Source organism: Eucalyptus grandis, chromosome 5 (assembly GCF_016545825.1).
Source record: "Eucalyptus grandis isolate ANBG69807.140 chromosome 5, ASM1654582v1, whole genome shotgun sequence".
Lineage (NCBI taxonomy): Eukaryota > Viridiplantae > Streptophyta > Magnoliopsida > Myrtales > Myrtaceae > Eucalyptus > Eucalyptus grandis.
Window position 1 is genome coordinate 38,267,495 of NC_052616.1, and position 13,368 is coordinate 38,280,862.

Genomic DNA, 13,368 nt, shown 5'->3' on the forward strand with positions numbered 1-13,368 from the left:
CATGTTACACCTGCTGCAAGCTTTTCACTGTCTCCCCCTCAACTTTGCCTTCATCTTCGTTTCTCTTCCTGTTATGAAGAATTGGCGAACATGGCTGATTGCGCTTTGCTGAGTGGTGGTGACATTCGCAGCAACAAGGACGATAGATATGGCTGCCGCAAGAGCCCAAGCTTCATGAGCTCCTCCATCATCAGTGGTGGGGGCGGTGGTAACACTGATCATTGAGGATCAAAAGAGGGAGAATGTTCACCAAGGACAAAGATTAACGAGTCATGACCGGTGGAATCGAAGAGAGAGGAAAGGAACGAAGACGTGAGACCTGCTTTATATCTAGTATCTTGGGTTAAAAGTGGGCTTATAAATAAGCCCACGAAACCTTTTTTGCGGCTTTTTTTTTGGAACCCATTAAGACCCATATTTCAAACTTAAGGTGACTCACACATAAATCACTTTAATAAATTTTAGTTAATATATGAGTTTGTCACCTATTTTAACAGTCCTGGTATTATAGTCTACATAATTATAATTATTACTCTAGATAATGATATAATATGTATACCTTGCCAAACTTCCCTACGAGAAACTTTTAGACATCTCTCTCTCTCTTTTTGGGGAGACCATTTTGATTTTTAGGTAAGGAGTAGCTTCTTATGTAGAAGGATAACTGTAACAGAAGTTGTCAGTCTTTTGTTGATTTTGGCTTCCATTGTCTGTGTATAGGAGTAATAGACTTGGAGCTCCAGAACCTGTAGATGAAGCAAATGGCCATTTGACTTGTGGTTGTGGTGACATCTCATATTGCAAGGGACTTATTATGTCCACTTTTGAAATGATTCACAGTGGAATATGGTTGTATTTTAGTCAGGTAAGCAGACAAATCCCTTGGCAACATGTGATGTCCTAGAATAATTATTTTAAATATGTAAGTCGCGTCAATGATGTTATGCCATATTACACGTCGCACCTGCACATGTTCTTCTTGTGGCTCCAAATGCGAGGTCTCTCCACACAATTATTATAAATGAGAAACCAAGTAACATGAGATCCTATAGCCATTAAACTCTCAAATGAACTTTGTAACTTGTAGCCTACTCAAATGGATGCGAATCTCACAAAGCTTGGCGGTTCTCTTCCAGTCCCAAGTGTTCAAGAGCTGGCAAAAGAGGCCATAACAGAAGTCCCGCCTCGCTATGTCCGTCCTGACCAAGATCACCCGTTCATGCATGCTGAGCTTGGAACATCGTTGCTTCAAGTGCCGGTAATTGACCTGAGCAAGCTCTCATCAAGTAATGAAGATTTGATGGAGTCTGAGCTTGAAAATTTGCACGTTGCATGCAGAGATTGGGGATTTTTCCAGATAGAATGTTACAAAAGCTGCTTTTACTGTTTCTTTCTGTGAGGATTAATTGAGACAAAGGATCTGGATTTCTTCTTGAAGAGTCGACTTTTGAACTTAGTCGATCCCTTTTTGTGCATGCAGTTGATAAATCATGGAGTGCGTTGTTCACTGGTGGAGGAGGTGAAGTTGGGAATCCAGGAGTTCTTCGAGCTTCCAATGGAGGAGAAGAGGAAACTCTGGAAAGAAGAAGGAGACGTAGAGGGTTTTGGGCAGACGTTTGTTGTGTCGGAGGAGCAGAAGCTGGATTAGGGCGACCGCTTTTTCATGGTGTCCCTCCCAAGACATTTGAGAAATCCTCGCTTTTTTCCTATGCTTCCTTCTCCGTTCAGGTTCTCTTCCTCTCTCTACGCCACACCAAAAGAAATTTAGTTGTCTAGATTTAGGGCAGGGAATTTATATAGTAAATTTGTCCTTCCGGGGCTAACACACTAGGATTGAGGAGGATTGAATTGGCCAGATTTTATTTGCCCGATTTCCCCATCTTTTCTTCTATTTCTGCTCTTCCCATTCCCCATCAAAAAATAGCGAGCATGAGGTGGATGTCAAACGGGCACGCAAGAGAGCGAAGCAAGGACAACGGCGACGAAAGTGGTGTGCGACGGCGGCGGCACAGGATTTGGTTGTTTTGGGTGAATTTCCCTCAAAAAACGAAAATAGTCTAGCCTGACACAAACATTAGTTCATCTAGCCCGACGTCGGCCTTTCATTTTATAACATAATTAGTTCACAAGGTGGTTGAACTAATTTAATGTACAGATTAGTTCATCCTGCCTGACAAGAAAGAATAATTTACCGAATGTCCCCTTCATGCTCTCGTGATAATTGGGACTCGGAAGCTTGAAGACAAAGAAATGTTGTTTTCGGTGTTTGCAAAATGATTTCAAGCTTTTACTCTTGAACACAGAAAGATTCCCAATGGCTAATGTCTAACCACAATTTAAAATGATTTCTAGTTTCTATTAAGTAACGATTTCACGAGGTAATGCTACCCGTTGAATCATAAATAAGTAGATCTCAAATCTTTACTGAAGTCTTTTTAAGTCTTTTTGTATTATTACATTTTGAGTAGAAATAACAGTAAAATCTACATAGGTACAGTGCACTTCGACAAGGAAATAATTTGTCGAATACCCTTTGGGACTATTAGTAGCGTGAATGTTTGTGATCTTGTTACCTTAAATTTAATAACAAGTGTTTTGTCGTTATTCTAATGGAATTGAGTTAATTAAGAATATCAATAGGTCTGTCATCAATAGAGAACTTTCATCTATGAATATACAAGTTTTAGGAACCATATATTGTCAATATAGAACTTCAGATACAACAACATTTAAGATACCCAATTAAAACTATCAAATTGACAATTTCATCAAGAAAATATATATAACTTAACATTGAAGAGACAAGCCGAAGATGGGGTATGAAATTTATGGATACACATCTGGCAATTTATAAAGCACGTCTCCCGTCATTTCTAAGAGAGACATGAAAACTTTCATCCTCCACTCCCCGCCTCCTTCTCATTGCAAATTTTCACCGCGCTACTAGCTTGATATGGATTATTTCAAAATTGGATCTAAATTTAGGACGATACTAACTTTATTGTAAATGATTGACACATCTGCAATAAAATTAAGAGCCTATATTAGGAAAAATATTGATTACACTTGATGCTTGTGAGTTGGGGCTGACATGATCGAGGTGAATGGAAGACTCGCTCCAAGATTAGTCCACATCATCAGTAGCACCTTAACTTTGTCGAAATAAGACGATTGTATACAAAGTTTATTTAACTTTTTTCTACACATCCCCCATCTCCTCCTTGGTAAGCTATTCTTATATGCATCATCTTATTTTTATGCAGAGATGACTTGGATGAATACTCTTCAAAACTACGAGATCTTGCAATGAAGATGCTCCTCCTCATGGCAAAGCCTCTGAAGATGGACCCCGAGGACATGATAGAACTGTTTGATGGAGGCATGCAAACCCTTAGGATGAATTATTACCCTCCATGTCCGCGACCCGAGCTCGTCATTGGCCTCACTCCTCACTCCGACGGCTCAGCCCTCACTTTTCTTCTCCAGGTCAACGAAATGGAAGGCCTGCAAATAAGGAAAGAGGGCAAGTGGGTCGCCATCAAGCCCCTTCCTAATGCTTTCGTTGTCAACGTCGGAGATCTTTTAGAGGTAAAGCTTTTTAATTGGCCCTATCTCTGTTGTTTTGATGCAGAGTTCCGCCTAATTTTGATTCAAATACAAACCAGTATCGATAGATTCATGTGCTATGATGATAAGAGAGTTATTTCATACACAATCTGTATAACTTTTTTTTTGTAAGGGTATAACTTTTTATATATTACATTATGAAAAAAAAGAAAAAGAAAAAGAGAGAACATTAATTTAGTCTATCTAAACGAAAATTCATGCATCGTGAATGAAATAAATCTTGAATAATATGGTGGACGGAACCAATTATGGATTATAAGAAATATATGTAATTGCGCATGTATTATTCGTGTTCTGGTGTAGCATCATTGTTTATTTAGATGCAATGAGCTAATCAGTTTGACAAATTGAGCATGGATAACGGAACTACATTAACAAAATCCAATAGAGACATTACATGACAATCTATGTATTTGATGATGGCTACAGATTGTTACAAATGGTACTTATCATAGCATTGAGCACCGAGCAACAGTTAACTCGTTGAAGGAGAGGCTCTCATTTGCCACATTTTACGCTCCTAAAATGGAAGGGGAAATGGGTCCTGCACCAAGCCTGATCACACCGAATAAGCCAGCATTATTCAGAAGAATTGGTGTTGCTGATTACTTCAAGGGACGCTTGTCTCGTGAGCTACGAGGGAAGTCGTATCTTGACGTTATGAGGATTCAAGTCGAGAAAAAAGGGGATTGACTTTGGCCATCGAGAAAGCAAACTAGCTATGTTATTTTATTTTATTTTGTTTTGTTTTTAATTTTACCTAGACTATACTAGCTGAAATCACATCTTTATATTGACACTCTCCATGTACCATGAACGAGTTGATTATCCACATTCCTTTTGCTCCCTCCTTGCTGGATTAATGACGTAAAGAACTTTCTGACTGGTTTACAGTTTCTTTTTGTCGGGAAAGCAAGTGAACATTCATGATAAATAAAGCAGAGTAAATCTGTTGCAGAGAATGTATCAGTTCAACATTCTCTGATTTCTATGAATTTCAATTCTTCTTTCCATTGCAAAATGTGCATCGTTTCATTTGCAACAAAGCAAGGTGGAACTATTCATAATGAACACACAGCATAAGTGGAGCACAAAAAGTGGTTAAAAATGCTGTTGATGAGATTCGACTTTGCAAATGTGGTATTCCAAGTCACTTCACATGAGCAATATGTATCGACAGTATGAGAGCAGGCCATGTAATGCCATTGCCTTAAAAAACTGACAAGTCCTCTATAATATGAGCAAAATCTAAATTCGTGGTTTGAGATTTGGTTCGTCCCCCGAACTATTAATTTTGTTTCGCCATGGTTCAAGGATATTTAAATATGGTTTATATATTGTATTGACAGTCAAAATTTTCCTAGTAATTATATCTTTGAGAGATAGTAGGGGAATCTCTTAAATTTCTATAGGAAAAGATTGTTAATAATACAAACAAAAAGGTGCCTTGTACCATATCGAAAGGATGTGAGTTCGCACAGGAACTAGAAATGACACTAAACAATTATTGTTTTTATTTATTTTTATAAGATAGAGCTATGGTTATTTTTTATCAATTAATTTTGATTTTTATTATTTTACCTAATAGTTATTAGGCGCTCCAATATCCTTTAAAAGGTTATGTTTGTTCAGACATAACTTCTTAACTTTTGGAATGTTGTATTTGTTCGGACAAAACTTCTTAGTATTTGAAAGGTTATATTTGTTCAATTATTATTTTCTAGATTCATTTTGCAAAATTTTCTGAAGGGTTGCTTCTGCTCTTAAAACTGCGAAGGCCAATTTTAAGTTTGCTTATCAGACTATAAACCTTCAAATAAAGGCTGAGCAAGTTCATCCCCACAAGCAACAAGTACAGAGCTGCTATAATATTCTAAGGAAGCAACAACTCAATCACAACCCAAATCAAGCGTCCTCCTCTTTTCAGATACCTCGTAGACTGTGGAATGAAATATGGAACATGAACTCATCACCAAAAGTACATTCTTTCCTATGGTCAGTATGTCATAACGCTTTGCCTACTCGAGAAAACCTTTATCATCGACACATTATACATGATCCCATATGCAATTTATGTGAAGATCAGGCTATTGAATCACCATAACATCTGTTCTTATTTTGCCATTGGACACAACAAATATGGGAACATCCAGAAATCAACATCCAGCATCATATCAGAGGAGTAAATCAGATAGAAGCATGGCTGGTCAAACTAACATAACACAAAGGTGACTCACCTGACTTGGAAACGATCACATCCATCGTATGGCACATTTGGAAGGCCCGCAATAACTACATATTTCGCCAGCAGCAACCCCAACTAAACCGCATAGTGCAAACATCCATAGCCAATGCCATAGCAAATCGGAGTCCATCTTGGCAGAAATAGAGACAAAGAATGCAGCAACCAGATCAGCATTCGTTTTGGCGTCCGCCAAATCAAGGAGAAATGAAACTCAATATTGATGCAGCTTAACAACCTCATAGCGAAGAAGCATCGATCGCCTGTGTTTGTCGAAGCTCATCAGGCCTTTTAATCGATGGCTTTGCTTGATTAGTGGTCGTCTCCTCTGCCCTGCAAGCAAAGGCAATGGCATTAAACCACATGATCCAGTTCTTGCTGCACACGAGGAAAAACTCAGATCGAATGACCTTGGAAACCGATTGCTCAATTCTTGTTGAGGCGATGTGTAACCATGAACTGCCGCCTTGGGAGATCAAATCTTTGATCGGAGACTGCACGGTGCTGCTTCAATGTTGCCCTAATCTCAGGATTGTCCATTGTAGGAGGGAAATGAACAAGGTCATGGACCGGGCCGTGAAGGCCCATCAGGCCAGTTCGCTACCTACGGATTGGGTCATTAATCCTCCTTTGTTTTTGCATGAAATGTTGTCCTTCAATATTATGCAAAACGCTCCTACTTTTCAGTAGTAATAATAATATTACCTTGTTCTAACCAAAAAAAAAAAAAGTTCATCCCCACAAGCAAAATACCTTTATAATTTGCACACTATACCGGAGAATCTCCTCAAACAAAAACACAAAAGAAAAATTGGAATCTCCGTTCTTTCTTGCAGATATGTGGCTTTAAGCAAAATCCAACTATAGAGAGAGCTAATCTATTTTTAGCCATCGTTGAAGCATCGAGGATTGAGAATAGTAAACTTTCAAGCTATTCTAGACATTATGCTTCACACAATCATCTATCTCCAAGACTAAGGTTGTGATAATTTCACTCGAATATCGATAAGACCGGCGCTCCTTCCACCCCTTATTGACTTTTGACATCCCTACCACTTTGAATTGACCACTTTATCCCTAATGAATTCTACTCTTGATTAAAATTATTTCTCACCTTTTTATCATTCATTTGTTTCAATTTAATGCTCTTATCAATTAAAATTTAAGATGATTGATTGCTCGTCTGCATTTGCATTTTCATTATCAATAGATACATTTAAGTAAATTGGATCCTTGGTGGCTGCACTACGAAGTATAATTCAATGGAAGATCAACAAAGTGTGTGTAATGTAGACATCAATTCCAATATCAATCTTGAGTAAATAAAAAATTTATATTGGAAATCGAAGTCGAAAAATTCACAATCACGAGGAGAATCTTAAGGAAATAATAATTTGCAAATAAAACTAACATTTCTTTTACTTCGATGTATGATTAGTGTTTGCTAAGATCACAAGAATTGGGTAAACTCTCGTGCAAGTGGACAATGAAGAATTAGTTCAGAAGAAGACAAATGTGAAAGAAACTTTGAAATATAACGGACATGGAAGAAGCAGATAAGGTGAAAAAAGAGTTGTTGGAGAGGGTTTAGGATAGTTTTTGTCTTTTATTAAGTGTGGAACCAAAGAAAAAGATGAAAATAAGTAATAAATAATTTTAAATCGAAATTGGAACCCATAAAGGAAAATGTCATCAATTCAAAGTGATAGGGAATGTTAGGAGTCAATAAAAAGGTAGAAAAAGCACAAGCCCATCGATAATATCTCCTCTTTTTCTTTCGGCATTTCCCCTTACTTCAGCTGCCCCGGATCACTTCACCCATACGTGAACAAAACTACTAGTAATCAAACACGCCCTTTTCTGGAGAAAAGCTAAAGATGACACAGATTAGTTTGCACTAATTACTACATCAAGTAAAAATCTAGAGGCGAACTTTCTTCTTTATTTGTATCTAAGCAGACCATAAAAAGGTCACATGTTTTTGCTATGATGACAGCCAAAATAGGAGATATGTCCTCAATGATGTGAACTGAACACAACCAAATGAACAATTCCACCTGGAACAAGTTACGGGCATCAAAATTCTTGTTTTTATTTGCTAAAATCAAACGAGGCGCAATTGAATGAGAATCCTCTACCCATCCCGATCGCTCGATAGTGGTTCGCCAGAAATCCAAACAGACAATTTGACGCCATTTTCCTTCGAACAGGCGCTCAATGCTCTTCACGCCACTTTTCACAGTTTCAGGCGCTCAGCCGCTCTAAGAAGCACAAGTAAGCCACGTCGCCCGTCTTCAGTTACCTTGATTCGAGCAATACGAGTGGTGGCAGCGCTGAGACTCGCCTCAACGGCGACTACTTTATGAAGCTAAAAGGGTAATAACGTGTTTAAGCCACACTAAACTAAAGAAGGGAAGAGATGCTTGGCTTATTGATTGGAGTCGGAGTGCCAAGATGAGGATGAGATGTCGATCCGATGGTGACGACTAGGGGGTTTGAACAAAACAAGCCACAGGTTTCCGTGGCAACAAGGTTAAAAGTTGGTGTGCTAAAATGGCGGTAGAGACAATATTACGCTAACGGCAACTCCGTCACAGTTGTTGTGATGAATCAGAGACAGTACCACAAGGCAACTTTGTAACGTTGAAAGTCAACAATCAGCTATGAGCGATGGCGGGGACTGCAACTTTGTGGACGGACCGGTCTGCACAACGATTGAAACTCGGCAGCATTAGTCCTCGTTCGTTCGACCAAGCAGTCTAGGAGCATGGGACAGCAGAGGACGGGTCCCAACGCTTTGGATGATGAAGACACGCGTGAAACTGACGTGGAAATCTGATGATCTGAAAAGGGAACAGCCGAGAAGAGCGAAGCGTCGGTCTGTGAGTGGCCGAGGAGCAACTGATGTTGAAGTCCCTTCTCCGTTTCTCTTCTCAATTTCTCATTCTCTGTTTAGGTTTTTTCCGAGCTCTTCCCGTTCAGCTCCAAGCCTTCAAGCGAATCGGTACAGAGAGGTCAAAGTTGGACCTCCGCCAAATTGCAACAATTTTGTTTTTTTTTTTTTTTTTTTTTTTTTTTCATTCACGGCCATTTTATTTGTTTCCATCTTACCCAAATTCACTCATCATTCGTAGCCAGCTCCTTTTTTTTGGTTGTTGTTTTCTCAAATCCACCTCGTCATCTCACAATCTCCCAGACATCTTTTTGGTTTGATTATTTCCATTAGTAACTATTTTAAAAACTTAAACTGTTAGATGAAAACATGTTTTATTATTTGAATATTCTAACGTTCCGCCTCATGCGTAAGCTAAGCATGAAAATATGTGATTGGGAAAGCAAATAGAGGGCTAGAAGATTCGAACTCAAGATCTTCTAACTCTGATATCAAGTTGAGATTTTGTGAAACCGCAATCAACTCCAAAAACTTAAGCTATTAGATAAATGCATGATTTATTATTTAGATATTTCAACACTCAAGATGATCTAAATACGATATGTTTGCTTACTATATCAACAGAATGTAATGAGAGAGAGAGGACTGAAAATGGATCTAGTTGTATGGCCTAGAGAGGTCAAAGTTGGGCCGAGTTTCGCAGGCCCAAAGTGAGCTTCAGACCTGTTTAAATTCAACACACGAAAAATTTAGGACAGAGTCGCATAACGGGCCAGATCACAACAATTAACAATCTCATTTAAAATTGACGTTCGATGTGCACACGTTAATCATAAGCAAAGATGTCAATAATTTTTAAATGCGGAGAAAATGCAATAAGAAGTGTGGATGTAAGACCATGCGAAATCAATATTTTTATTTAGGGGTCAAATTCAATCACTATCAATGAATTCAATCACTAATTTTAATGAAATGCATGAGATCTTTAGGCAAAAATTTAGGTGTTGAGACTACACTGGTAAACTCTAATAAGAACTCATCACAAACAAAAATGCTTAAACATATAGTATGCGAGTATTTCAATATGAAGTGTATATATGTGACAACCAATATTTTTTACTTTCGATAATAGTATTTAGGATGATTTTCTATGACCATTATCGCTATATTAGTTGTAGAAGGGGACCGATATGCTTCGAATTTTAGATTTAAAATTTACTGATTTTCCTAATGTTTGATATTTTTCATTAATAATATTAGTAAGTTTAAAATATTTTTTTTGATTCACCAACGTTTAGAATGGACACTAATTTCCTTGTTTTTGTACTGATTTACGAGATACTTTGGTAACTTAACAAAATTTCTACTTTGGGAACCAAATAAGCGAGCCATTTGTCCCTCTTTAATTTAGTTTGTGACATTGAATTTAGTCTAGCCTTGATATCATACATTACATCATCTATTTTAACTTTAGCCCATTAATGCCTTGGTGACTCATTCACTTTACATGGCCAAGAAGATCTCTTTCAAAATATCTCATTTTAGCAAGTCTCATTAGGCCACTTGAAGCATTTGTATTGGAACACATTTCATTCTACTTTTACACCTAATGTTTTTAACCCAAGGACAATTACTACTTTAACCTTGGTTGATCAATTTCTTCCTTATAACCCTTGTCTTGGTCATATGGTTGGATCTTGGGAGAGCTTTCAAGTTTCAAAGCTATAAGTCCCCACTTCATTAACTGACAACTTCCTTCTTCAACTTTTGTTTTCAAATCCCACAAGTAAAAGTGAAGGCCCCATACTCATATTATTAAAGCTTCTATGTCAATCATTCATGCATCGACAAGGTAAATTATTGTAATTTCTACTACTTTCTACAAATGGGTTTTCTCAATTTAAAAATAAAAAATTATTGATTTTCAGTTTTGTTTATTTTATTTAAAGGTGATTAAAGCTTTAAGTTATCAAGTCCTTTCCAATGTTAGTGAAAACTCCAGTTTTAGTTTTAGTTAAATTCGACAATGAGTATGAGCAAGTCTCAATAGTCAATTGTTAAGATATTATGTTGATTTGACTTGTTTTGATGAAGTCTTACATGCATAAATGTGCTTGATTGATTCCCTTGAGTAGTGGTAGCATGTTCATGTGAAAAATGACGAAACTTGGTTTAAATTATTACTTTCACAAATTATAACTCACTAGTTGCTCCTTATATTTACCTTATACTGCCAACCGCTACTTATCTTCACCTTATACTCACCAATTGCTTAGTATCTTCACCTTAAATTCACTTGTCGCTGCTTATATTTACCTTATATTTATTAGCCACTACTTATATTCACCTTATATTTACTTGCTTGAATATATCAACTTGTTGGATTATATTCACTTAGTGAGTATATTCCTTTGTATGTGTATATCCGTTTGTTTGAATATATTCATTTACTAAGTATACTCACTTGCTTGAGTATAACCACATACTACTCACATCTACTTATTGAGTATAAATAGTTAATGATTATATCCATTTGCTGAGTGTAACCACATATTGCTCATATCCGCTTGCTAAGTACATCCAATTGCTGCTCACATTCACTTGCTAAGTACAACCACATACTGCTCTTATCTACTTGCTGAGTATAACATACTAATGCTTACATCCACTTGTCTAAGTATAGTCACTTGCCCAAGTATTGCATGAGTATATCCACTTGCCAAGTATATCTATTGTCTGAGTATATTTGATTTGTGAGTATACCTTCTTGCCTATTACACCTCTTTATTACTTATACTCGCTCATCAACTATACCTCAAGTGAGTTAACAAGGGGTGCTAAAGCGGGACCCACTCTAGTAGGTGTGTGGTTTGGGAACAAACTAGGTGGATGCTAGTGGGCCTACAACGACCCTGTCCAACGAGGGAGTGATTGTTGAGGCTAGAGGGCTCGGATAAGGAGCAGATCCTAGCAGGCTTCTAGGATGGCGAAAAGAGTAGGAATGAATCGAATTACACACTAAACAGAGTCAGGATATCCTGTGATTTGGGATGCGTTGTGTTTTTTTATGTCTTGTGAGTTGATGTCTTGCTAGTGACGAGTATGAACTCATTTGTGTATATCAATGAGCTTCATGACTAGTATGAACTCACTTGTGTACATGTTGATAAGCTTCGTGACAGGAATGAACTTACGTATGTGTATCAGTGAGCTTCAAGACAAGTAAGGAATTACCTATGTTTGCGGTGGGCCACCTTGTGATATTTTTTATATCATGAAACAATATGACATCTACTTGCATTTGAGTGAATTAAATTATGCATTATTGTTAATGGTTTTCATTAGTATATCATGATAGTGAAGAAAGAGCATGTGCTTATGCATTTGTCATACATGGTTATTGCCTTGAGCTCACGTTTGTACCAGGTTAAGTGGTAAGATAATCTCTAACTTTGGAAAGAGATTTCATTTATTAGGTTTTGGCTCCCCCCTTATTTTTTAGATCTGTAGGATGATCCCTCTAAACTCGACAATGGAGGGAATGAGGTGATGCTGGAGTCCATCAACCCCGAGTTGGATGGTGGCTTGGTTAATGTTTGGGTTCGCTTTTGCTATGGTATTGGTGTAGAGGTGATAGCTACCCTTGACCTTTCTCAGGTTTTATTTGAATATTGTCTAAAGGTAGTAACTATAAACAAGAAGCATATGTGCATTTATTAAACTCATGCAATTTATTGTAGGGGATGTTGTGAAAAAAATTTTGTGCTTCCGTATAATATTAATATTAAAAAGATAAAATTAGAAAGGACACATGCCAAGCATGACATTCTAGGGCATCGCAATACACATTGGTTCTTATTTTTAGACATTCATGAAGAAAATATGCAAAATGCTTTTAGAGAATTATATAGAAGAATGTATGAAAATCTACCGATTAGATATTTATTACCGAAATATGCATTAAAATCAAATATGCAACATTAGAGATTTTCCAAAGTAAGGATAAAAAATAAATAATTATGGAAAACTTTACATGAGTGACGTGACTCAACTTGCACGAGCTTTGCCCAATATACTTAGATTCTATCTAAATTGTTATTTGTAATAGGCTTATCACCTTAGAAAGCTTCATTGGAAATGAATAAAGGAGTTAATTTCCACTGGAATAACATTTTTTAAATTTTGAAATTTGCTGAAACAAAACTGTCTTGTTAATGTAGATGCATGATACACTTTGTTAGGTCTTCGAATGTTTATGTGGCAATATCGAAGCAATAAACCTCCTACAGTTAGATGTTGATAATCCCATTTATTAAGTGCGAGGGAACAATAACATTTATCCAAAAAGTCTTTATTATTCAACAATAAAGTAACATAATGTTTCGAGAATTTTGTATAAATATGAAATGAGTTTACATTAGTTACATTAAATTTCTTGAATATATTATGTAAATAGAGATACTTATTTTTAGTTTGGGGGTCATCATACATTATTGTATTACTTAAACTTCATTTGCGTAAATTTTCAAGGCAAAGTAATTTTTTTGTCTAGATCTTAATCATAATGCTTTTACTTTTCATAATCAAATTAATTATTGTAGGACAT

General features: G+C 36.9%; 1 protein-coding gene across 1 annotated transcript; it reads left to right on the forward strand.

Moving 5' to 3' along the window:
• The first annotated feature begins 995 nt into the window (after positions 1-995).
• On the forward strand, positions 996-4,341 carry LOC104445093 (protein SRG1). Its single transcript, XM_010058906.3, is given in 4 exon segments — positions 996-1,357; positions 1,481-1,728; positions 3,264-3,588; positions 4,057-4,341. Coding segments are annotated over 4 exon segments (1,098 nt in total). The 5' UTR covers positions 996-1,096; the 3' UTR covers positions 4,321-4,341.
• The last annotated feature ends 9,027 nt before the right edge of the window (positions 4,342-13,368 follow it).